The sequence below is a fragment of the Patiria miniata genome, unplaced genomic scaffold (genome assembly GCF_015706575.1).
Source record: "Patiria miniata isolate m_02_andy unplaced genomic scaffold, ASM1570657v1 HiC_scaffold_26, whole genome shotgun sequence".
NCBI lineage: Eukaryota > Metazoa > Echinodermata > Asteroidea > Valvatida > Asterinidae > Patiria > Patiria miniata.
This window is the reverse complement of record NW_024037065.1, coordinates 7,995,606-8,023,230: the sequence shown is the minus strand read 5'-3', so window position 1 is coordinate 8,023,230 and position 27,625 is coordinate 7,995,606. Positions and strand designations below refer to the sequence as shown.

Here is a 27,625-nt window from a genome sequence, read left to right as displayed (position 1 = left end):
AATGTGTAAACGAGATTTCAGCTTCCTCCATCAGGTAAAGATATGAAAACATTGTTGTAATTTGTTTCGCTACGGCAGCAGTTTCTGTTGAGTTTACGTCGTTATAGCTGTTAAGCTAAAATATGGCCCATACACATGAACACAAAAAAATCTGGAAATATCGCCGAAAGAAAGTCACAAAATTGGAGCATTTTAACTGACCGCTGTTAATGGACCTCGACTTCGTCTCGGTCCATTAACAGCGGTCACCCCCACACCCGGTCATTATCACGCAGTGAAGACCGGCTCCTCACACTGTGTTATTCCCTTATTAATTACTGGCGACTCTCTAATCATAAATAATAAATATAACTCATATTCTGGACCAGTCACTTGGCCGTTTCGGATCATCTAATCCTTATTTCGTTAATGAAGAATTTCAATGGATTTAAATTAAGTATTGCTGACTCTCTAATTATAAATAATAAATATAACTCATATACTGGACCGGTCACTTGGCCGTTTCGGATCATCTGATCCTTATACTTGTTAATACAAAAATCTCACCTAGTTTTAATAAGTACTGCTGACTATCAATAGAAAATTGATGCAAATTATTACACACAACCAAAAAGGAAAACCCCAAAAGAACGTATAGAATATTGTATAACCAGAAATGCCATATTCAACAATTACTCTTTGAAAAGTGTCTGTGACAGGTCTAATCTTTCTTTGGTATCCCATTTGACGTATCTGTTTTTAGCCTCGGATGTCTTCCAGCGACCATGTTGCATTATCAATGCTTCAGGAACATGTTTGTAGTAGGTGGGAAGCCCCGCCTGATCTTAGACTATGAAGACCATATACCTTTGGGAAAGATTTCCATATACGGAGTTCACTAATTTTCCTCTGTATTGACTAACAAGCCCCCAGATAGCAATTTCATGTCATCAAAGTCAATTTGAGCAGTGAGAAAATACAAGCATTTTCTTAGAAAACACTTAGAATTTTTCAGTCCAATCTCATAGGGTTTGTACACAGGGTGTTGAGTGAACTTCGTATATGGAAATCTTTCCCTATCAGCACCAATTTTGTACGTTTTCGTACCGGACAAATATCTAACAGGAGTGAACAAATATTTGTCTTAACCCAAATTAATACCAGCAGCTTCTAAAAATCGACGTAAAATCGCAACTGGTGAGTAGTTGTCCAATGTGTCGCAAAGAAAAGCAGTACTACCGTCCCTGAAAACGTCGGTTTGGGATTTTGGTATAAAAATTGAAATACCCTTTTTGTTAGCCAGTTCAGATAAGTGGTTAGCTTTCACACCGGCCATCTCGTTATGTCGAAAAAGGAGAGCGTATTTGAGAGAGACGTAGCAGGCTGATCTAAGCTCTAAAAGCGAGGCCTCAGGACCTGCGAAAAGGTCGATAATTGCTTTAACCTGACTAAGTGAAATTGGCTGTTTTTGTACACTTGAACCAACCTACAAGGAATGCACATTATGCAAATTAGAGCCCGCATATGGCTGGTCAAACAAACAAAACTAAATTTCTGCTCGGCACTATACGCGCCTCGTAAATTCCAATCCACACTTTCTTTTGTATTTTCCTTAACAGAAACACTTCTTGTAAAGGACAAAAATCACAATATTGATCCTGTTTGCACCCCCCCCCCCAAAAAAAATGCTCGCGGTCATTCGTCACTCGTTAACTATAATAAGGTCAGAATTTATATCGTGCAGTTGGGGGAACCATAAACGAACGGACACTTGAGGTAAACAAATATCACTCGCTCTCTTGCTACAATGGGCGTACGGGCGTGACAAGTCGCATAATATATAGTTGTTAGCAGGTGGTACGGTCATATCCATACCATATACTTTGTAATTGATGCATCGACCGATAAAAATATAAAACCCCCACACCGAGAAAGATATATATCACAAAGATATAAAACCCCCTCGACCGAGAAAGATATAAAAGATCAGCCCCCACAGGCAACAGACTGAATCATTTACTGCAGGAGAATGGAGGGGGATGAGTTCCGACGTGCTGCCGGCGAGGTGGCTGATTTTATCGTGGACTACCTGAAGGGCGTCAAGGACCGTCCCGTGCTACCCTCCGTAGAGCCAGGCTACCTGCACAAATTGTTACCTGCGAACGCGCCCCAGCAACCCGAGGCGTGGCAGGACATCATGACGGATATACAAGACAAGATCCTACCAGGGGTGAGTTGTTTGCACGCAAACAAAATGTTTCAAAACCTGCAGTCGATGATAGGCCTACCATTCGGATGAAGCAGTAGGACAACCTGATAAGGCCAAAAAAAGTCTCCGGTTTCTGGTATGGAGCTTGCCCCAAAAGTGGTGCGGCGACGCGGCTTTTTTTTTTTTTACCTTTTTTTTTTTTTTTTTGGCTTCAAATGTCGGCTGATGACTGCAAATGGTGCCCGACTAAACTTAGTGCAAATATATGGGAGTCCAGAGAGGCCACATAAAGCTTATTCTCGATCATAACCCCATCTAAAAACACGTTAAAATTGTGCAGCAGCAGGATTCCAGTCAAACCACTGAGTTTGGCGGTTTTGAGACATCATCTTGTATTGAAAAAAAACTTTTTCATTTTGCCGACGCGCATGGCTGCGGCGACGCAAATTGCAAATTCACCTTTATATCAAAGTCTACTTAAGTTGCGTAGCTGGTGTTCAGTTCGCAGGAGGAAACACTCAAGGGGCCCCATTTTCTTGAGGAGGGGGGGGGGGGCATTCAGCGATGGGTTGATAATAAAAAGCTTATTTTTGCCCCGAATTCCGAGCGTGGGGCTGCAAAAAGGAGGCAGGCCGGGGGGGAGGTCTTCCGCCCGACCCTCATATAGGCCTATAGTTACTTCTTCAAATCACGCCGAACAAAACCCTCAAAATCAAACAATACTTTCCAGTTTATTATGAAATTAACAATAATGTTCTAATAACAAAGTTTTTATTTTACAACAACAGCTTGTTGTTCTTGTTCATCTTGACATCTGGTGTTTTTTGGTTTTTGTTTTTGGTATTCTCATTTTTGTTCCTGCTAGATAATGAAAAATGAATGGATTGGGAAATGCTTGCCTGGATATTTACAGCCACTGTGATGGCGCACATAATTACGGACGATTTATTTAACTTGGGAGATGATGGGCCGATCGTTCCAACTCCAGAAATGTTTACTGATCGCTCCCCCTCCCCCCCCCCCCTTCAAAAAAGATAACGACGTTGTCTTTCCATTGTGACCGTGCAAAGAAGTAGTATAAGTGCTTAAACAGGACCTTCAGAAATTAGAGCGTTCAAGCCACTTTAAGTTAAAGGTCACGTTCCCTATGACCCTGCTCTCCGAACTTGACGTATGAAAAAAAATGCGACGCCTGACCGTCCGCTTGCCAGTAGCCTTGACCAAGGCGTTGGGCTTATCGATTCGCCGATAAAAAAAATCGCCGATAAGAAAATCCCTAATCAACTTGGCAAGGCGTAATTGCGTGCACATATCGATGCCCGTACGTTTCTAGTGAGAAAGTAACTTGTACCATACAGCAAGGCTATGCTTGTACACGTACTCGTACAACAGCCATGCACACACAGTACATGCATGAGCTAGTCCGCGTAACCCAACGCCTTGATGGTTTTGAGTTGACCCAGCAAAACCTATTACGGTAATGAGGTACCACCCCCGCGTATACTGAATTCTCATTGGTCAGCCCGCGATAGGGAATGAGATCCGGAATGGGACCGTTCGAGAACCGGGCGAGCTCGGCCCGCCCAGTAAGCTGCCGCCCGCTTCGAACACTGTACCCGCCCGGTTACTCAAGCGTGACGCTCGGTTGCCTGCTGGAGTGGCCCTCTGGGTCACAACAATAGCTGTTATCAACGGATTAGTGGTTATTGTTCGAGGATTACAGCGCCCAACTCAGGTTGGGTTGGTGTGGAATTTTATTCTTTTCTATCTTCATAGAATGCAAGTATTTTATGTTTGCATGAAATCATTTGACAAATAAACTTGAAAAAACTGCCTAGTTTGCAAAGTTCTATATATGAACAATGGTTAAAAGCTAGATGATCAAGGTGTGAATTTTTTTCTTTGAATTTTTCGAAATACGATGTTCGATATCTATATTCTCGGAATTGATCAAATGTACGAAATACCTCATTCTGTATTAATTGAAATAAAGTATTCCCCATATGACGAACATGAATTGTTTTGCGTGTGGTAATAACGTGATGTTTTTGAATTTTAGACTACAACACCGCACTTGCCCCTTATTCACGTTAATGCATACGCATTTTAAACAGAAAAGTCTGATACCCGTTTGAGAATAGAAGCGGGCGGGCTTGACCCCCGATCGGTACGAAGTGGCCCACTCGGTAGCCCCGATCGGTATGCATACTGGGCACTTTTTTATTCAAGCGTGACGCTCGAGAAGCGGGTGGGAATGACCCACTCTGTAGCTCCCGATCGGTATGAACGCTCGGTTATTCAAGCGTGAGCTTGGTTGACTGGAGTGGCTCTCTTGGTCGCTATCAACGGATTAGTGGTTATTGTTCGAGGATTACAGCGCCTGGCCAACTATGGTTTGCCCTGGCTATGATTATCTGCAGAAATTTCTTTGCCAAAGAGTATAGAATGACAGTACATGTATTTTCTTTGCATGAACACGTGTAAATGTAGGCCTATATGGGTTTTACTGATTGCTTGACGTACAACGTATTATTTTCCCCCTTTGTTTTAAGGTTTAAGTTTTTCTGTTGACGCAAAAACTTCATTCACTTTAAATCCTGAAACCAGATTTTTATGTGTACATTTTTTGTTCACCCTGAGACTCATTTCAATTAATAGTTGGAATATTTTTTTCTAGCTATTCTAATTTCTATCTAGAAAATATGCAAGATAAGACATTGCAAAATTGTACGTGAACACGCACATTCTAATAGTCAAACCATTGAGCTGTGAAAGCAACTTGTGAATGACTACTACATGGACCACGTTCCCGCCCGTTGTCCGTGTACGGGACCCGGTGTCATACGAAAATCGGACTCGTATGAAAATCGGACTCTTTTCCCCTTTTATTGGTTAAACCCTCTCACGTGACCGGTCCATCTCCTAATTGTCTATGCAAGGGCATGCGCAATACCCCCAATGAGTCCGTACTTCATACAACCTAAATTCATGCTACACTGGCGTCAAGTGAGCGCAGAGCAAACCTTCTTTGTCATTCATTGAACGGTCTCCCTCATGTCTTTATATCGAATACATACAGCGTAGCGGGGGGATATCTAACCGAAGGAACAGCCCATGACGTATACTGCTTTGTTGCAACGCGGGATTGGGTGTCAGACAGAAAGTGTGATACACGCTGTAAACATAATAGTCTGATACCCTTTCACTATACTTTGTGATACACGAAAAATCAATCAACTTAAAAGTGACATTTAATCTGTTCACATTGTGCCCCCCAACCCTGGAAGCGAACTGATTAGTTGTTGTTTGAATTGCGCATTTAAATAACGTCTATATATGTATTTGGATATTGGGCTAACCGGAAAGCTTTTATGTTCAGTCTTCGTCTTCTCAAATCAATAGTGTGCTTTAATCACTAGATTACGGATACAGTTGTTTATTTTTTTATGCTTTTTTACAAAAAGTTTTCTGTGTAATTAATGATCTTCGGTGGCTTTTATCATCATCACGAAGAAATGTTCACACCACCATCAGAATAGATCAAGGGAAAATAATAAAGGTAATGGTAATAACAACAATAAAACGAAAAGACGAAAAGAAAATCAAAGGTTGAAAGCTCTCCATCTTTATTATTGTTCATCATCGGTATACCTCTTTCCCTTTCCTGCCTTTGGACTATCTGTTGAACGAAAAAAATTAATTAATGCACGTAAATAGAACAAACTGGGGAATTCTGATCTTAATACTGCACAAAATACCAACCCCGTTTGCTTTAAAAGTCAGATTCAGGGATTCATCGGTGCAAGTCCATATACATTTGTATACATTTAAGGGGAGAAAAACGTACATGTACCACGTAACTAATTGAAACCCATGTTCACTGATCACTCAAGCTTTTCAATAGGCCTGCGAGGGCAATGGGTCACCAACAATAGCAGTCCACGGGAGGGATTACCGGCGGCGCGCCCTTTGATTTGCCGGGTCTTTGTTACCCAGCAGTGAGGATTATCGCCTCGCAAATTGCTTCTTTTGTTAGGTTCAGGAGAGGGACCGCCAGTCAGACTTGTACTTCGTTCTCTTAATCCGAGCTCGCCCACTTTGGAGAGGAGTCCCAATCCCTTTCTCGGAGTGGGCGAGGCTTAGCCCAGACCGTCTGGGAACCGGGCGGTAAGGGATCTCAAGAATAAGGCCAACAAACACGTTGCATCCGCGAAGAAACGCTGCAATGGCGGCCCGTTGCTGTGGGTGAAAGTCGTTCAGTCCCAGTCTGTCCGAAGCAGTATTGAAGGCTCCAACGAATTCTGCAGGTAATGCTGTCATAAGACGATCGTTGCCCACTCAAATGGATTCATTACACGAGCCGAAAAACTCGAATCAATGTCAAATTATTGAAAAAGTGACGAACATTTCGCTCTCGCTAAAAAGACATCAGTAAAGACATGGAAGACGCCATGATGAGTAATGCATTATGCATGCCGCGCGACGTCACATGATTCTTGTGAAGCTAACGATTGGTCAGCTTAAAAATGAATTAATCATACTATTGGGAAGGTTGTTTCATGTGATTGGTCCAAGACGAACCTACATAATCATGCACGGCATACCCGCATATCCTGAAGCCCGCCCATTTTTTTCCAAAACTGGACGAAAAAGTAAAGAAAGACATTAAACCCGGAAGTTGCAGACCCAACAAGGCGGTCGTTCGACAGGCCACGCGGCGCGTATATCCCCCACACGTACGTACGTACACCCACACGCAGAACACAGTAGGCCTACATTTACTGCCTTATAACACCATGCGTACAGTCCGTACTCGCGTGTGTGTGATTGCTGGTTTGTGTTAGTACCGAACCGTTCGTACGGACAAGGGTCGGTGGTACACGCACGTAGCCGCGTTGATTGTGGGTGCAGGGCCCGATTATCTCCCTTCGACAAAAAGCCGAGAGACCGCATTGAACAAGGCTACTTGTCCAGCGGATATGTGACAAAATATCGATGAAATGTGCACTTTTGCATAAAAGCGTGAAACTGGGCACAGATGTTTATATTCATGCGAGAAAATGTTTTAGATGTGGAGCCATCTCAAATTTACCCTTTTAGGGGCGTGGCATCCATTTAAAAAAAAAGGGGGCGGGACTTGTCGTGCCCGCAGTGAAAATGGTTTTTCCCACTTGTTACAAAAGCAGGAAACTTCACAAAGACATAATTATATAGATTATTAGTGTTTTCCAGATTCGGAGCCACCACAATAGTACCTTTTGGGGGGCGTGGCAGCCATTAAAAGAAAAGGGGGGGTAATTATTATGCCCACTTTGGAAAACATTGTGCCCATATTTCATGAACGAATAAAACGTCCCACAGACGTTTATATTCATGAGAAAAAAAATTCCAGATGTGGAGCCATCTCGAACACACCCTTTTAGGGGCGTGGCAACCATATAAGAAAAAAAGGGGGCAGGGTTTTCATTATGCCCACCCTGGAAATATTGTTCCCACACTCATAGAGAAATGGAACTTTCCAGAAACATTGACATTCATAAGAAAAAAAATTCCAGATGTGGAGCCATCTCGAACACACCCTTTGAGGGGCGTGGCAACCATATAAGAAAAAAAGGGGCGGGGTTTTCATTATGCCCACCCTGGAAATATTGTTCTCCATTCATAGAGAAATGGAACTTTCCACAGACATTGACAATCATGAGAAAAACAATTCCAGATGTGGAGCCATCGCGAACACACCCTTTTAGGGGCGTGGCAGCCATATTGAAAAAAAAGGGGGGGCGGGGTTCTCATTATGCCCAACATGGAAAAAATGTGCCCACATCTCATAAACGAATGAAGCTCATTCCCACAGACATTAATATTCACGAGAAAAAAAAAGTCACACCTGAAGCCATCGTAAACACACCGTTTTATGGGCGTGGCAGCCATAGTAAAATGGGGGGAGGGGGTTTGTCATGATGCCCCTATAAAAGAAAGTCATGCCTACCTTTCATTAATGGATTAAACTCCACACGGACAATATATTCATGAAAATCTTTCCTTTTTTTGTAATTTGAAGCCATCACAAACTTATCCTTTTAGATGCATGGCAACTATTTAAAAAAAAAAATGGGGGGGGTGCTACTAATCATTTGCCCACCATCGAACTTTCATAAATGACTAAACTTCACACAAACTTGGTGCAAGATAATAAATTCATATGTAGAGCCACAGCAAACTCATCCTTTTAGAGGTGTGAGGGGCCTTCTCACTGTGCCCACAATTGCAATTTTTATATTTTGTTGTTGATTTCTTATAATGTTGATTGGCCCATAACCTATATTATTTGGTAATACAATGACTTACACCAAAGAGCATGGGTAAGTACCGGTAGGTTAACCCGTGTTATAGGGTTCAATGTGTGTACTTGCACCTATATTATCATGCACATCTAAATTACAGAGTGATTTCATAATTACAAATACACAGCACACAATGGCAGCCCTAAATGGGAATCCTTTTTTTAAGGGGGGGGAGTGTAAAATCCCCCTACCCCCTACCCGTTGCGCCGCATTGACAGCAGATTGGGTAACAACACGATGTACTCGCCTCACAAAGTGGTGGACACGTCCACTATGACTTCACATTCAATGAATCTGTGTACCCCCACCACACAACCCCTTTTGGTCTGTCAGAAAAAAAGGCAGGGGAAAAAATGTATTTGGAGAAGTAACACTAGTCTTTCCAGGACTAACAGAGGTACCCCAGTTTATACCCCAATTCAGATATCGCTGCAGTTGAAAGGTTAACAATAATTCTACAGACGACAGAACCAGTAACTGCGTTAATATAGATGAGGCAAGAATGCATAGTGAAAGAAAACAAAGGATTTGCCAACAGTAACTTCCAACTATAAAGGCGGCCCTACTCCAACACATTAAACAGCTATATGGGGTTAAACAGCTATATGAAACGCGGTCAAAATTTTCCACGTTGTGCATATTGAGTACCCCCCCCCCCCCCATTTTTCAAAATGAACGCCGAGCCTCTAAAAGGGTAGGTTTGTGATGGCTTCACATTAAAAAAAAATTGTTTATGAATATATTGTCCGAGTGGAATTTAATCCATTTATGAAAGGTAGGCACCACTTTCTTTTATAGGGGCATCATGACTACCCCCCCCCCCATTTTATTATGGCTACCACGCCCCTTAAAGGGTGTGTTTACGATGGCTCCACGTGTGATTTTTTTTCTCGTGAGTATTAATGTCTGTGGGAATAGCTTCATTCGTTTATGAGATGTGGGCACATTTTTCCCATGTTGGGCATAATGAGAACCCCGCCCCCTTTTTTCAATATGGCTGCCACGCCCCTAAAATGGTGTGTTCGCGATGACTCCACATCTGGAATTTTTTTTCTCATGAATGTCAATGTTTATGGAAAGTTCCATTTCTATATGAGTGTGGGAACAATATTTCCAGGGTGGGCAAAATGAAAACCCCGCCCCCCTTTTTTTCTGATATGGTTGCCACGCCCCTAAAAGGGTGTGTTCGAGATGGCACCACATCTGGAATTTTTTTTTCTCATGAATGTCAATGTTTGTGGAAAGTTCCATTTCTCTATGAGTGTGGGAACAATATTTCCAGGGTGGGCATAATGAAAACCCCGCCCCCTTTTTTTCTTATATGGTTGCCACGCCCCGTAAAGGGTGTGTTCGAGATGGCTCCACATCTGGAATTTTTTTCTCATGAATGTCAATGTTTGTGGAAAGTTCCATTTCTCTATGAGTGTGGGAACAATATTTCCAGGGTGGGCATAATGAAAACCCCGCCCCCTTTTTTTCTTATATGGTTGCCACGCCCCTTAAAGGGTGTGTTCGAGATGGCTCCACATCTGGAATTTTTTTTCTCATGAATATAAACGTCTGTGGGACGTTTTATTCGTTCATGAAATATGGGCACAATGTTTTCCAAAGTGGGCATAATAATTACCCCCCCCCCTTTTCTTTTAATGGCTGCCACGCCCCCAAAAAGGTACTATTGTGGTGGCTCCGAATCTGGAAAACACTAGTAATCTATATAATTATGTCTTTGTGAAGTTTCCTGCTTTTGTAACAAGTGGGAAAAACCATTTTCACTGCGGGCACGACAAGTCCCGCCCCCCTATTTTTAAATGGACGCCACGCCCCTTAAAGGGTGAATTTGCGATGGCTCCACATCTAAAACATTTTCTCGCATGACTGTGCCAGGGTCAAGTTTCACGCTTTTATGCAGAAGTGCACAATTTTTTCACATATCCGCTGGACTACGCTGGGGTGGTATTAAAATCTAATCCCCTTGGAGTGAACAAGGTGCCAAATGTATGGGTTTAACAGATACCCATAATCAGCCCCCAGTTTTGATGTTTCCGGCCATCATTGCCTTTCAGATCCTGTGACCCATGGCCTACCTATTGGCCGATTAAAGGGGGCACAAAAAACGTTAAAGATGTAAAAAAAAAAAAATAATAATAATAATAATAAATAAATAAATAAACATGAAATATTTTCGGAAAATGAACTAAAAAAGCATGGGTTTGTTTTAATTCATCACAATATACGGTAATGAATACCCAAGCCTCAAGGAATCGCCCATTGAATGTCACTCAGCAATATTTCCTGCTAAAATGAAATTGATTCCCGACCACAAGCCAACGGTTTAGTCCTTAGCATTTACATGACCAGACGGCCATCTCGGGACGTTTTCTTTGAAAATGGACGAGGTCTGCTCACATGCATCAATGTGGAACATAAGGACTGCACCTCCACAGGCGCGGATCCAGGGGAGGGCCGCGGGGGCACGTGCCCCCCCCCCCCCCGTAAAATTTGAGTCAAAAAAAAGGGAATAAAAAGAGGGAAAAAAGAGGGGGAGGTGAGAGAAAAGGAGGGAAGGAGGAGGGAACCTCCTTACAAAAATACCGGCGCCGATATTAAACATGAGCCTGCAAACATTGCGTACTTAAAAGAGATATGTTTGTTCTTAGGACAAAAACAATCAGCAGTTAATTGCCCAAAGGCAAGTTTTAGCACTCGAGACATGCTCTTGCAAGCTAGACAGAACGCAGTGTGTTTTTGAATTGTAAACGAGATAAATTTGATCGTAGTTCGCCGGTGGTGTACACCAATTCCTTATGTCTATTTGTCAACGTTATCATCAACATTTTTTCACAAAACAAAATGACAAATCCACCTTCAAAATCGTACCATGTGGAAATTGCAATCATTGCGCCGAAAGGCCCGATGTCTATTATATTTTGTAAAGACCAGACGCAATGTCTCGCACAATTTGTCCTGCTGCGCCGCCGATCTGCCGATGGTTTATTTACAAATACATGCACGTGTAATAGGCCCTATTCTTGAAATTGAAACTGGACTGAATTAAAAGAACATTTCTTTAAAATGTTTGGGCATTTTACATTATGCAAAAAAAAGAGGGAGAAATGTGTATGACCGCATGATAAATTTCTGTATTCATGGGATAAAACTGAGCTGTGAAGTTACAATGTGCATGGAGGCTAATTGCTCCTCTGTTTTAGTTCGATTAAATTGCACTAATTTTAAACTTGAATTCAATTTACATGTTCAAGCGGTTTGTTCTTGTTAATAAACTGAATATTTCAACTTGAAACAAAACATTAGAAAGCATCCTTGCAGCAGTTTACAAACTACGTTTTTACAATTCCTTTTTCAAAAATATAATGCACGAAAACACGCAGACGAAAATACATAGCATCAAATGAAGAACAGAAGAAACTAATAGAAGGCTTGCAAAAGTAAGAGTATATTTAACTCAATGAAAAAAATCTTATAATCTTTTCTATCATTTGGCAATGGCGCTATATTAATAAATACCAGTTGTTATTATTATTGTTATGAAACTTTGGTTTGATGATGGAGATTATTTGGTTTAATTTACTTACTTTGATTGACAGATGACCCACTGGCAGCATCCTCATTTCCACGCCTACTTTCCCGGTGGCAACTCCTACCCCTCGATGCTGGGCGAGTTACTCACAGCCGGTCTTGGCAGCATCAGTTTTACCTGGGTAAGAACAGTACAGTCGACTCTCGTTAAAGGGAAGATACAACATTTGCAAACATCAAAAAACGAAATGATCAAATTGTCACGAAATACCTTAGGGACTGACAGTCTAAAGCATCCTGTAGAATCATGGCTCCTGGTGTGCTGACATTTTTAGGAAAAAGTGTATTTTCCAACGCTGGTTTGCTGACCAGCGTTAGAAACAACTCAATTTTTTCAAAAACTGCTCCTGAATTTTCATATTTAGTTACTCCGTATTTTCCTTACAATTGATAACACACCTGTGAAGGAGTACAAGCCTGCTGGACTGATTGTCTAACTTTACAAATCCCCAAAGTCCATATATTGCTCAATTTCATCTTGAGTGGGGTCAGGGAACCAGACTACAAGCGCATGATTGGTTTTCTGTGTTTTTCCAGCATCTACAAGCCCAACACGTGAAACAAGTCAGTTCAACAATACATTGTACTATAACATACATTGCACTATAACATGCTAATCCTCCAACTCCACTTATTTATGTAAATCGCAGCAAATGCAAATGTTGTACATTGCCAACCAGGAATTTCCATCCAGGAATTTTACAAACACCGTTTATACCAATTCTGGTTATAACAAACATAAAGTCTTGCCCCCACTGTGTTTTACGTTCCTCTACTTCGGCAGAGTTTGTATTAACGAGAGTCAACTGTAATTAAAACTGATTACAGATGGTTCAACTTTGTTGACTACAGAGTGAGTCAAAAAGAAAGTGACCTGGATAAACGAGTGACGCTAATGAATATGCTAATCTACCATACGTTATTGTGTTGCTGTGCCGAAATCGGTAAGCCGTAGCGCCTACGACGCTTTGCTGAACAATGCACATGGGTTGGGTCGGGAAAATAATTTTTTAGATCCTCTTCGAAATTTTCCAAGGAGATGATTCAAGCTGGAACATTAGCGTCTGCAACAACAGATTAAGCTGAAATTCGGAATATACTTAGATGATAGAAGTGTTCAACTACTCGTGAAATAAAAACTGTGATAAATTCCTATAAATTGGGATAAAAACACACATTTGGGGAAGTTTTCGAACGATTTCTTCCAGACTTGAAGGTCAGCTTTGACAGTAACCAGTATTGACGTTTCGGCATCGATGACGGCGATTTTTTTCACTGACATGAAGTTTAGAATTTCTTCTTCAATTAGAATGTAACATTTCAATCATACCGAGCATATTTCTGAGAAACGCAACGTTCAAAAGGCCATGTTTTTGGGGCTCACGAATTTCAATGCTCTGTAACAGCGTCTTAGTACGTAATCGGATTAGCTTTCCTCGACAACGACTGACGCTTTGCCTTCGCAACCACAATCATGACTGGTGCCTAGGGCCTACGAACCACTAAATCCGGGCCTGGACTTTATTCACCAGTCGGCCATTATTAAATTGAAAGCGAGGTAAACTCTTTATTTTTGGAAATTGCGAGTAGAAATGAAAGCAATGAGAAAAAAAGTTCATTAAATCAATACCAGACTGCTTCAGGCCATTAAGGCCACCATACTCCATCAATAGTTAGTCATGCCAGGCCTTCGATCTGGACCAAGTCCCCCAAAATCCACCCAAATGGGGGGGGGGGGATTCTGATGGAGTTGGGGTGGTCAGGGTTAAAAGTCAATATTCAACAGCTCTACCCACTGTCGGCCTCTTAAAATTGGTAAAATGGAAATGTTATCTGGAGGACCTATTATTATTTTGATGTGATTTAAATCCCCCTTTGTAGATCGCAAGTCCCGTAATGACGGAGTTGGAGACGGTTATGATTGATTGGGTAGGACGCATGATGGATCTACCAAAGGAACTGCTGCCGTACACCGAGGGGGGTACAGGGGGAGGGGTCATCCAGGTAAGCATGTGAATGCCGAGTCATATATAAGTCCAACCATCTGAGGTGTGCATGTGTTGATTGAACTTTAAGTGAACCTTATTGGTAATTCAACAGATTTGAGGATTTGAAGCAGACTGTAGGGTTGCGGTACGTGTGTCCATGGGCAAGATATTTTACCTTTATTCAAGGCGTCTCTCCACAGTACCTGTGAGGGTAGCGATGGTTGTGTTTGAATCTATCTGGAGACAAAATGCCAGCAACGAGCTTGCATACCAAAATTACGGCATTGGGTACTGAGAAATGGTCTAAGGAATGTATTATGGGCCCGATAAGCAGGGGTATGTTTAAAGCGCCTGGATCCTTACTGAAATCGCAATATAAACACCACTCATGATATTAAGTGCAAATTTCCTTGCCAATGCACCTTTGGTGTTTCGATATTTCCGGCGCATTCATAACTGGTTTTTAGCTGTGGGTAGCAGCTCAAGAAATCGTCATGTCTCTCCGTTAGTTAGTTAGTGAGTTAGTTAGTAACAAACGTTAACATTGTCTATTGCTCCTACATATTTTGACCGATTTCAACCAAACTTTGTCAAAAGTATCAGTAGCCCAGCCTCAACATGTCACATGACCAAACTGGGGTCAAAGGTCATCATGGGGTCACTGGGGTCAAAAACCTGATTTTTTTTTAACTCGAAACACTCAGAAATGGCACAATCACGTGACTCATGCATGAACGCGAATTCGTTGGCCCGCAGCTTCCGAGGTCCGATCGAGCTATGTAGGCCTACTTGGGTGCACTAACATCAAAATTTCATGCGCCTTTCGTAAATGAATACCACTATAAAGATCACCGGCAAGGCAAAGGAACATGTCGAAAATGGTCAAGAAACTATATTGTGCGGCCTCCGGACATATCCATGTGGAACGCCTATACCAAACATATTCTTATATCTTGAAAGTATCCGAATGCGGCGCAACATCTGGTAACACGATTTGGCTAAGGAGAGGGCGGGGACGGAGGTTGGCATTGTTGCTGGCGCTGTGAATTAACTTGAAATTACCAATGCCGAAGATTGAACTCTGAAACATCAGAACTCTAATACAAATCCAGATGGGTAATCATGCGTGCAGATGGAGAGACAAAATCGGTTAAATGGACTAAGGTTTTGCTGAGTTTGTGGAAAGTATATTAATTTGTCAAATACTAAAGTCGAATGTGTTTCACTAACAGTGAGGTTTTTGCAACGGCACCATTTGTTGAGTTCAAAGTAGGAAAGATATGTAAACTTCATCATATCAAAAGTAGCGTTAGGTCGTCCTCCCCAAATTTGATGTTTGTTTCCATCAATTCTAATCTTGCTCGGATCGTGGCACAGCTGGAGTTCTCGGACCCTGAAATCGGCTTCGGCATAACGAAGTTTCATAACTAGGCCTATTATGTTCCCAAAAACATTTAACAACATCACAGCAGCAATCTATGTCACAGTGTCATCGAGTTCCATTATTTTGTTCTTGAACACAAAGACAAGTTATATTTTAATCTGTTTAGCCATGTTGTTTATGCTAGGGCTCCTCCAGCGAGTGTACCCTTGTGTGTATGTTTGCGGCCAGAACCAAAACCATCACTGCCTTGAAGGAGACCCACCCAGGGGAAGATGACTGCATCCTGCTGTCCAAGCTGGTGGCCTATTTCTCGGAAGAGGTACATGTTTAATTCAAGGTTACCAAACAGATCCTCCCCTCGATTTCCTGTTGAAAAACCAAAGGTGGTTTAGGGCCTTTTTACCGCTGGGTGACTATTTAAGTGGATGCATGCGTGGGCCTTTATCGGTGTTGAAGTCGAGGTACACCTAGGGCCGACTTGTGATGATCGCAAGACACTCACAATTCGATCTCAAGTCATCCAGTCCCAAGTCGACCCACAAATTATTCGAATGAACAATAGCCGGATGTCGCGCTTCGCGCGGCACCCCGCTAACTGGGTGGGGTCGTAAAGTTTGTTGACCTCAATATGCATGTTGACCCCAAGTGGGCGTGGTAAAACCTTCGTGAAGCAATTTGGCCACATTTTGCCATCATTAACGTTATGTTTTGCGTAATAGCGATAGGCCTTCGTTTTGGAGTGTTTTCATAGAGATAATATGTTGTAATATTTAATTACTCAGAGTCACAAAGAAACGAATTTGCCACAAAAACAACAACCAAAAAACCCCCAAATAAATCATTGTTTTCACGTGCAAACGGTGACTTCAGAAGACAGCGAAAGCAGAACATATACCATTTAAGGATACACTGGCTTCCGCACACTGGGCCTTTTACAAGAAACAAACGTGACACACAGACATCAGACAGACACAAGACAAACAGACAGACAGTGTAGGATCTTTTAATATAGGATTGTGACAAAGGCATTCCTTCTTTATTGTTCATCATGTTGTTACTTGTAGCAGCGGATTGACACGTGATTTATCATGACCGGACCCGTGATGTACTTTCGATCCATCAGTATACCTCGACTACACACTTGTGCTTACGATATGACTTTTATGAGAAACTTTGGGAAGTTGAAGTATAGGTCCGTGTTAGTGTAGATTTTATTTATTTATTTATTCCATTTCTTTACCCAGGGTATGCCCAAACAGTTTAAAACTGGTTTCCATTGGGGCCCTGCATACAATAAATAATGACTACAAACATGTATAATTATACAATACATTACAAATGCAATAAAATTCAATACAGTGAGATAAAATATTATTTGAATAATGCATAGGTGTTAAGCAAATATTATAAATACAATATATTTTTAAACTATTATAACTACATGTACAGTATGAATGCTTTACTGTAAAGCTGATTCAGTGAACACAAAAAAAATTGGATCTATCTTGTAATATCAAGAAAAGAAATTAAATATTGCTGTAACTATATTCGCTGATTACGGGAGGGGCGAAAACCCTTTTGGGAGAAAACACGGGGAAATTCCCATCCTGCTCCTTATTATCTTCTTATTATTATGGCAACCAAGTTTTTTAACTCCGTAGATCGGCACATATCTAGATTTGTATAATCAGAGAAGACAGCGGCAAATACACAAATAATTATTTGCAGAAATATTATTACTGACAGAACGTTTTACGTAGTTCAGATTGGTGTGGTCCAGTGTTATGGTGTCCGATTCATGGGTGAACCCTAACTGGGATCATTGTGTTTATGTTCTTGGGTAGTATACTTTACTACAATTGCCTCTCTCCACCTGAAACGTAAGCTTCAAAGCATGCATCCCCCAATTAGGTTGAAGGTACAATAATGGTATCATGTATAACGATGTTGGTAATAGGCTTTGAGAAATCGAATAAAAAAGGTAAATATGTTATTAAAGTTTGAACTGAACGTAAAAGTCGGAGTAGATTCGTTATAAAAATACGTTAAAAATACAACGCTATTTAGTAGGCTTATCAGATAATATAAAGGCAACCCTACCACCACTTCGACACGCCCACGTAAACAGAATGTGAAAATTCTGCCTCTTTACTCTGCAGGCTCATTCGTCGGTGGAGAAGGCGGCCAATATTTCCTTCGTCAAGAGACGCATTTTGCCGACCGACGATAAGTTTTCGCTCCGCGGAGAGACTCTGCGTGAAGCCGTGGAGGTATGTTATGGTTGGCAAGTTGAATGCAAGCAGCGACTGGTGTATGCCATTAAGCGTCCGTCACTACATACCAGAGTTGCTGACTCGAGTCATGTGACTTGGACTCGAGTCGGACTCGAGTCGCTATTATTGTGACTTGTGACTTGACTTGTAAATACCAGCTTTGACTTGTGACTTGACTTGGACTTCCAAACAATGACTTGTGACTTGACTTGGGATTGCAAAAAATGACTTGTTACCAACCCAAGTCAGACGCTACTCGAGCGACCCAATACACTTTAATTAAGCTATTATACTTTTAATAAGCTTTTTCATTCCAGAAAATAGACCTCAGTGACTGAATCCAGTAAAATGAATAGTTCCCACTAGTTTCAAAAGTTTTCAATAAGACTGTCACAACAAACTACAGTTTTCAATGACCACTTGTCTCTTGCTTAATGTATTGGTTGAACAAACTTTGAAAGGAACCTTTCATGAAAAGAAAGCAGGCCTTTGTCAATTGCATGTAAAATACCGGATAGCCTAACCCATTGGTAGGCGTTTAGTATACATGAAAATTGAACAATAAAGTGTTAGTATACTACATGTAATCGAGTGAGGAAATCTTTTTTTTTCACGGTCATCTCAACATTTATTTCTACAATGTAAAGTAAATTTATTAAAGTATACAAAGGTATACTTTTGTATGTGATAAACTACAAGAATAGTAATTGGAACACATTGAAAAAAGGGGAATTAAGGAGGCAAAATAACTCGTAAGTTGACGCCAGGTTCTTTTAGCTTATTACAGCTGGACAAAATAATGTGCAACTTGACGTGTTCTTGGACAAAGATACTTGTGACTTGACTTGTTTTTAGACCAAATGACTTGTGACTTGGCTTGTGACTGGACCTAATGACTTGTGACTTGACTTGTGACTGGACCTAATGACTTGTGACTTGACTTGGACTTGCAAACAATGACTTGTGACTTGACTTGGACTTGCAAAAAATGACTTGCTGCCACCTCTGCTACATACACCCGATGCCATGGGCGTCGCCAGGATGGGGCAGGGGGATGCTTGGCCTGCCCCTCCCCCCCCCCCCCGGAAAAGCCACACACACAAAAAGGAGGGGGGGGGAAGCGAGGTGCGAAGTCATATTCCTGTTATTTTAATGCACATTTAACAACATGGGCGTTCGCAGGAGTGCCAATGTGGATAGGGTGGGCAAATGTCCCCCCGCCCACCCTCGAAACAATTGAGAATATGATAAAGTACAAGGATGTTTGGAAAAAATGTTTAAAATAAGAATTTTAACACAACCACCGTTTTAAGGTTCTTTCGACGGATCACAAAAAAAGTTCAGCGTTCTTTCAGCAAAACGAAAACAAGTCACAAAGGGATGTGTTTGAATTGTTTTTGTTTAGCTAAAAGAACTCACACCTTTTTTCTGTGATCCGTGGACAGAACTTTAAAACGGTGGTTGTGCTTAAACTTGAAAAGTACATGATTGATTTGAAAAATTCTTGTACTAAAAGAAAACTTATGAATTGGGCTTTCATGTCCTAGATTTGGAAAGTGCTACATGCAGCACTTCAATTAAACAATAGTCCCGACATTTGGGTTTCGCTTTTTTTTTTACTCACCCCTGTTTAATGAAACCCTTCTCAAAACACGTGTCAGTCTAGGGCGCACTGACCAGCTGGTGGGTGCCGCGCGAGCCCGCTATAGTGACTAAACATCGGGACATTGCCAAATACAATTGGGCCGTGCAATTTCCCCAATATCAGAGAGAGAAAGGTTCAACCATAATAATAACACCATAGAGCTATATTAAATTACTATAGTCTATTTAAATGGAAACTGGTTTTTGTACGTCACGACAATCAGAGTCTAAATGACTGTCATTTTGTTTCATTTATCTTGCAGAAGGATATAGCAAGCGGAATGGTTCCGTTCTTTGTAAGTAAAAAATAAATCATTCAAAATGTTTTTCTTATCAGAAGCTGCTCCACCGACAGCCTCCCCTCAAGCCGTCTTCCATGCATTGCCGGCAAATGTGACATAATTTTCTTGTCCAAAACATAAGACTTTTTTTGGTGACTTGGGTTTTTCAGTGATTAATTGAGACTTGTTTGAGGCCACGCACGATTTCTTAATTGAAATTCAGGTTTGTGCGACCATGGGAACAACAGGCAGTGCAGCCGTGGACAACATTGAGGAGATCGGGCAAGTCTGCGCAGAGAAGGACCTATGGCTTCACGTGGACGGCGCGTACGCCGGTAACGCACTCATCTGCCCGGAGTACAGATATCTACTCAAAGGATTCCAGGTTATTTTTGACCCCGACTTTTCCTCCATTTTTAAAATTATACAGTCAAAGTGATTGTGGTTTTCTTGTCGTAGTCGTCCTCACGGTTTTAGACGTCCGTTGGAGATCGAGGCTTTATGAATGTAATGGCTGTCCATTTTTGGTCATCACACTAGTTTTATTGCATTTCCTTTTTGAAAGTCTTTGATAATTGTCATTTATCACAACTATGGTATATTCATAAATACTTAAGACAGTTTACCCATTCCTATTTGTCGAGAGCCCATCACGTGGCTGGTCTTAAACGGTTGATAAAACACCAGCTGGCTGGTCTTGTACACTATTTCAGTGTCACATAAATTTTGGACTCTGTGAAATCCGGTCCCTATAACCCTTTTATTGGTTGAACGTTCACAATCCTAACTTAGGCATGCGCAATACCACTACTAAGTCGATATTTCATAGTCCTTAATTCACACTACACCGGCAAAGCTGCGCCCTGCGCGTGAGAGGCACATACCATAACATAGGGGTGTTTCAAAAACACGATGTAAATTTGTTGAACAAAATTTTCGGGAATTTATACATTTGTTTTTATTTGTTTTGACGCGCCACGCACGCGCCGTTCTCCATATAAGGAGTTGTTTACGAATACTCGTGAGAGGCACACACCATAACACAGGGGTGTTTAAAAAAAAATGATGTAAATTTGTTGAACAAAATGTTCGGAAATTTATGCATTTGTTTTTACTTGTTTTGACTCTTTGACCGAAAAAGGTATTTAACAAGTCCGTTTAAGATCAGCTGGGGGCCTGGTTGCTAATAATATCCCTCGCCTTAGGCTCTGGCTATTATCAGTGTCCATTGCCCCAACCGGTCTTAAACGGTTTTAGACCGGCCAAGCACATAACCGTTTTGACGTAGTGACGCATCTGTGCACACAGATGCAAAACCGAGTTTGAGAAAATTGTGTTTGAAGTTGGTGGATTTTTCAATTTGCATTTTTGTGTACATTTCTCCACCAGAATTGAAAAATATATAACTGACACAATAGCCCAGGAGTTAAATAGCCAACAATAACTCTCTCTGTTCATCAAATTGTGTTTAATTAGCAGATATTAATTACTAAAGATATCCGTCACTTCGTCAAAACGGAAAATCTACTTCTTCACAAAAATGAGGCATATGTTTGTATACAGCGCGTGCGCGTATATATAATGTATATATTTTAGAACGCAGATGCGTCACTTCGTCAAAATGCAAATCGTGGAGGTTTCATATTTCTAAATATAGCACACGTGTAAAATCAATGAGACTAAAGTGACACATAGAGATTCGTCACTTCGTCATAACGAAAAACTTAGCGTGTAGCACTTTCAACACTTTGTGCAATTAGCGTAATTAACGAACGATGGAATGTTGTGGCTCGAAATTTGGTAATCGTGTAGAGGACACCATCAAATGTTAGAATATCCAAGCATCTCATATTTCAGACAATCTCGGTTTTGGACGGATGCGTCACTTCGTCAAAACGGTGACGAATTATTATTCCCTTAGTAGTGTTCCAAAGTTTGGACAAAAGGTACGAAAGGGAATGAAAGTGGGTTGGCAAAAGAAAGGGAGAACCCATCACAAGACACATATTGTTCATGTTAACCATGCATACTATTTTCCAGAATGTGATGTCATTCAACTACAACCCTATCAAGTGGATGCACGTCGGCCTGGACTGCTCGGTCATGTGGTAACAGTCCTTTTCTTCCCAATGTCTTTTAAAATAATGATCCGTCCATCAACAAATTATTGTTACGCTCAATTTCGTTGGGGTTTTTTTCAAAATGTTTCTCGATGATCACCAAAGAGTGACAAACAACTGCTGATTGATCCTTTTAACAACTTTCTTCCATGTGGGATGATTGTGTCGTCTCAGACATCTTAAGCTTTCACCTGTCTTAATCTACTATAAAATAACTCACTTTACCTGCCAATGACTGTCCAATCTAAACGACTTGTTGCACTATATCGCCGATACGACCCCATATGTTTCTTGGTGTCTTAGATCCTTTAAAAAGTAACCAGCAATTAAAAAGGGGGTTATAAAATACATCACCTTTAAAAACAAAATACCTTACCTTTCAAAACATCTATGCAAATACTCACTTCTCTTAACTGAAAATGAAAATATTGCAACACCCTTTGATATCTATGTGATTCTTTTTCTATCTACAATAATTTATGCCTTGTCGTGGTGCCTTCATGTGTTGTTGCTGCGGATAACACTATAGGTACTCAGCTCCGAGTCTGTAGGCCTATACCATTTATGAAGCTAAAATGTAGGCCCACATGCATGTAGTTGACCCAGTGACTGGCTGTCAAGATATATCAATCAACAAGTCGCACACAGAAACCCTGCGAATTGACCATAGCAACGATCCGAAAACTCTGAAAATGTTCACGGACGACTTGGAGGCCACCAAAATAGAGTACACAATCTAAACATACCCCTTACATTTACATTTCTCCAACAGTTTATGGAAATTCCTTAGAACATTACATGGAATTAAAATGTGCCTTCCGTTTTCTTCTTGAGGATTGCCCAGAAAAAAAGTTGTCTATAAACTAGCTGCCTCTTGTGTCTTGACCCAACATCATTGTTTTGCTCACCATTGTGAGATCGTACTACATAATATTCAAAGTACAACACTGTTAAAGAAGTGATTCCTTTCCATAGGAACCTTTAAAGGAATGTGGAATTATTGATTCATTTTTCAGGGTGAGGAACAAGTACTACTTAGTAGACGCACTCTCCATCAACCGCATCTACTACATGGAGGACGAACAAGAGAAACACTTGCTGGACTACCGGGTAAGTGCACAGAACCATCTCGAATAGAGCCTAACTATGGGTTATAGACAATGTGCTATGTGACGTCATGCCGATAGGCAACCGCCGGGCAACTTAGCTTACATGCGCACATGTATATATGTAATAATATCAGGCATTTAATAAGCGCTTTTACGCCGCAACGGGGTATCAAAGCGCTTTCCAATTATTATTTCCCCTGTTTTAACGGGCAAACACTCCTGAAACCTCCTCAGCTCCCTGGGGAGTATACAGCTCGATGCTGCCTGTTAAACGCAAGGACGCTAAATCATCCACAATAACCATCTCTTCTCTCACAGGTACACCCATTTACTCCTGGGTGGAGAGAAGCAATTAGTGACAAGGTGCCTTGCCCAAAGGCACACGCACCATGACCCCAGGCAGGACTCGAACCCACAACCTGCAGAATTGCCCGCAGACCACGAATCCGATGCCCTTAACCACGAGGCCACATCACTCCAGATTAAATATTTGGCCCATATTAAACAGTATTGTGTCAACACTTAAAAAATCATTCATATTTCCAGACATAATTTATACATGCAGTGCATAAGAGAACCGTTTGTTGAAAGTTGGCATCACGTGGCCACAACATCCAATTCTGTAAACGACTATCACATGGTTTATAGCTTCGGTTTCATTGTATTGCTCAAGCAGAAGCTGCCCAGCAGAAGCCTTGAAATAATCTCAACCAAATAGAAATCATATACACGTCGGCCCCAAATTTTGAGATTCAATGCTCCTGGAGCACAGCACGGACCTGAACCAAAGCTGAAACGAAACCAAGGTTTGAAAAACCTTTCCTGCCATGGGCAGGGGTGCATCTAGCTTTCAGGAAAGGTTGGGGGGTATTTTGAGTAAAGAGGTGCAGAAAGCACGCCTTGCTGTGGGGGGGGGCATGCCCCCAGTAAAATTTCGAAATCTACGATGCTTTCTCATGCATTCTAATTTGAGAATACATTTAGAAACTGTGAGCTTGCCATTTATTATGGTTGGCCCTATTTTACCATTTCCATAACTTTAGTCAGCAGCTGAACGGAACGGGGGGGGGGTGCAGCCTCCAACAACCTCGTCCTTACGACCAGCTACTGCTGGTTGTGAGATTAGTGTAATACGCGCCGTCTTACCGCCGGTTAATATTGCAAAATTTGGCTCAAGCGAGCTGAATTCAGTTTCGTTGACGATGCCATTTTTTTTCTGAAGTGCACTGAGTTGAATGTTTGAAATTTGAACAGAACTGGACCGTTCCCCTGAGCAGGCGATTCCGATCACTGAAACTGTGGTGCGTTATCAGAACGTATGGCGTGGAAGGACTGCAGGAGTACATACGATCGGTAATACATGTATTTTCGGTTGCACATTCTTCTCTATACTGTTTATGTTTCTCTTTGATTTTCTCTCTTAGGGAAATGATTTAAACAAGCCCTATATTAACTCAGGACTCTTGACAGATTTTGTGTTTGATTATTTTGGATGACAGCACGTGGCGTTGGCCAAGATGTTGGAGTCTTGGGTGCGTGCGGACGACAGGTTCGAGGTTGTCGGCACTGTGGAGTTCGGCCTGGTGTGCTTCAGGCTCAAGGTACGAGGATGATTTCTTTGTGCTGTATCAGTGGTGATTACTAGTCTGTAGGATAATTCGCCTGTCCTGGCGAACTCGATATAATAATGCGCTCTAAAAACATCCGGGTCTGATTGACCCGGATTCCGGGTGTGATTGACCCGTTTCCCGAGTGCTTTGTGGCTCAACCCCTTTCCGAGTCAAATATGACAAATTTCCCGTTCAAAATCCGGATTTTATTGGAGTGTATATCCCAAGTTCATCTAACTCTATCCAGGAGATCTCCACACATGTATTTAGATTTTCATTAGATTCAGATTAGACTTACTTAAAGTCTCAATGTAGCTATAATCGTATGCTAATAAAGAAACCTTCTTTGATTTGCTGCACTCTAAAACGTCCGAGTTAGGTTTGACCCACCCGGTATGAGGGATCTATTTAGCCTAATACTTTTCAGGGTCCAAAATAACACTTTTCTGAGCTCAAATGACCCAGATAATTAGTCATTGCAGTATCATTTTGACCCGGAAAAGTGTCATTTCGACCCGGAAAAGTGTCATTTTGACCCGGGAAAAGTGTCATTTCGACCCGTAAAAGTGGCATTTTGAACTGGAAAAGTGTCATTAGGACCCGGAAAAGTGTCAGGCAAAATAGAACCCGCATTCCGGGTCAAATCTGACCCTGGACGTTTTAGAGTGTGTCGTTGTTTACACCCAATGAGTTGGATGTGGATAATCGAGCTGTTAAACTCACGATTAAATCGTTTAAAGAAGTTTAAAGAACAATAGTTTTGCATAGTTGAGAGTCAATAGGTATGGTGTCTGAGTATAACACCATGTAATGACCTGATGTCCTGTGGCTTCCACAGGGGGAGAACAACTTGACGGAATTCCTCCTCCAACGAATCAACCAGTCCGGCAAGGCCCACATGGTTCCCGCCTCCCTCAAAGGGAAATACGTCATCCGTTTCACCCCCGCAAACTGGTACTACTCCGAGGAGTTCACCAAGAAAACCTGGGACATCATTACCGACTTCGCCGAGGTGGTGCTCCGAAAACACCGAGAAGCCACCCAGCGTTTCCAGAAGCTGCTGGCCAAGTACAAGGACCACGCCCGGGCCAGGCACGAGTCCGCCTCCGGCGGGGACGTCTTCGAGGAAGAGGAGGATCATTCTTGGAACGGGGTCCTCCGCAAGTTGGGGTACCGAACCAAGCTCTCTGACTCCTGCGGGGCACCGGCTAGGCGACAGTCTTCCCTTGAAGAAGTCCCGGAAGATTCTACTCTGGATGATGTTCAACAGAATGAAGCAGGATCTTCAAGTTATCGTATAAAGCGGGCCCTCAGAAGTGAGAGTTCCTTCCGGTCACTGAGCCTTTATGGCGACGAGTCGACCAGGCCGGTCAAGCAACCCAGCGAAACGCTCTTTTCGTAGATTTTTTTCGGGGTTGTTGTTGACAAATTACCCGATTAGCTACTCCCTTTTTCTAGCATGAGTGTCATATTAATCATACAACGTAAAGTTTTCTAGGTGTTGGACATACTTCTTTCTAGTGTTATACATCAATAACGATAAAACAGTAATATTACTTTTATAACGATTAATGTTTTTGCGTATTGCACTCGTTCTTTATTATGTGATTTTTTTTTATTGGTTGGTACGAACTTATAAGTATGTGTCGCTACATGCGAATGCGACTCCAGCTGCTTCAACTGCTATCGGTACAAATATGTTTTAATTTGATCACTGATTGAAACCTAAGCAAGCTCGTGTTATTCATAAGATAACATTTACGTCGGCGTGATGTATATTCAATATTGGGTTTTTGGCCTTGTGTATACTCAGTGTTGCCCCCGAGTAGTTGTGAGAATAAAGTCACTTGGGTGGGACTCGAACCCACGACCTCCTGCTTACTAGCGCAGACGTCTAACCACTCGACCACCGAGCTTGCCGGGGTTGGCTGGCTGGTTGGAATCAGATATAGCAGTGGGTACCGCAATGAAACTTTTCATACCATGGAATTTGCGTCGGGGTGATGTACATGTACGTTAAAGGGATAAGTGTTGTACTTTTATGCGTGATAACATCGCATTAATTTAACATATATAGTAGATGTCATCTAATAATTGTTATTACCTCCGCAAGGAGGTTATGTTTTCATCTGATTCGGTTACTAGTTTGTTGGTTGTTTGGTTGTTTGGTTGGTTGGTTGATCTGTCTGTAAAAAATAATATACTCAGAAAGTTATGGACGGATTTGCATGAAAAAAAGGTAGGGGTGGTCCTTGGTACAAATACAAATTGATTAGATTTTGGAAGTGATCCGGACCTGGGTCTGGACCCAGGATTTGTTATTATTAATTCTTCACCATTTATGCGAGTATTTCTCTTGGGTGTACTGACAATATATGGCGGGGAACTGTTTAGCCTTGGCGGAGGTTTGCGCTATCTGAGAGCTTTCTATAGTTTCCTTATATAAAGACTAGTGTATTCATACCGTATGCGTTGCCGCATCTCAGAGGGTGTTCTTAAATGTGTTATTTTATTTTGGTAACAATGAATGACGAGAAATGCTTACTCACGCCTAGGTGATAGAAAAGCATTGCCCTCTGCCCAGCTGAAGTTTAAGAATTGTTTAATATTCTAATCACAGATATGTGATAAGATCAAGCTAAATGAGTCGTTGGTCGGGAATTTTTGGAGATTGAGGCCGAAATAGGACCACTTCATCACATTACTTCATCTCATTTCTTGGTGTTCCGACTTCCATAATTGTTGAACTAAAGATGCTATCAGCATGCGGTTTTCACATCAGTAATGCTGAGATTGTGTTCTTTTCAAATCTGTAAAAAAAAATTGCCCAGGGTAGACCAACGACTCAGTTAGCTTGACTGCATCACATATTTTGTTTAAATTGCTTATTAAAACCCTCCTATGCAAAACATTCTGTACAAAGTTGTCCTTTCAGTCAATATCAATCAAGTGCACTGTTTTCAACAGTTAAGAGCTCCCAGCATACATAATGCAGGATTGACTGGCTGTGACTGTTTATGTAACTTGTTACAGCTATGCTTTGCCTGTAAGTGATTGATAAGCCAGCTGTGCCTACTTCTTGACTGG

General features: G+C 41.6%; 1 protein-coding gene across 5 annotated transcripts; it reads left to right on the top strand.

Moving 5' to 3' along the window:
* LOC119733982 (aromatic-L-amino-acid decarboxylase-like) lies at positions 1-27,006 on the top strand. 5 transcript variants are annotated; one of them, XM_038207362.1, is made up of 13 exons: positions 1-34; positions 2,005-2,209; positions 12,138-12,251; positions 14,011-14,133; positions 15,686-15,820; positions 17,661-17,771; positions 19,682-19,714; positions 19,923-20,084; positions 21,740-21,807; positions 22,836-22,929; positions 24,183-24,281; positions 24,428-24,529; positions 25,377-25,940. In XM_038207362.1, exons 2-13 carry the CDS (start codon positions 2,009-2,011, stop codon positions 25,938-25,940), a joined length of 1,806 nt encoding a protein of 601 aa, XP_038063290.1. In that variant the 5' UTR covers positions 1-34; positions 2,005-2,008. The 5 variants fall into 5 exon arrangements, with proteins under 5 accessions (XP_038063290.1, XP_038063291.1, XP_038063293.1 ...); XM_038207363.1 differs by lacking the exon at positions 1-34 and having other exon boundaries at positions 2,009-2,209; positions 25,377-27,006; XM_038207367.1 differs by lacking the exons at positions 1-34; positions 2,005-2,209 and adding an exon at positions 6,230-6,355 and having other exon boundaries at positions 25,377-27,006.
* The last annotated feature ends 619 nt before the right edge of the window (positions 27,007-27,625 follow it).

What these genes read in the sequence shown, in the direction of transcription:
- LOC119733982 (XM_038207363.1), top strand. Translation starts at nt 2,009, where the DNA reads ATGGAGGGGGATGAGTTCCGACGTGCTGCCGGCGAGGTGGCTGATTTT. An exon ending in CTGGACTGCTCGGTCATGTG is followed by an intron (nt 21,808 to 22,835) that starts GTAACAGTCCTT and finishes TTCATTTTTCAG; the next exon opens with GGTGAGGAACAAGTACTACT. An exon ending in AACACTTGCTGGACTACCGG is followed by an intron (nt 22,930 to 24,182) that starts GTAAGTGCACAG and finishes AAATTTGAACAG; the next exon opens with AACTGGACCGTTCCCCTGAG.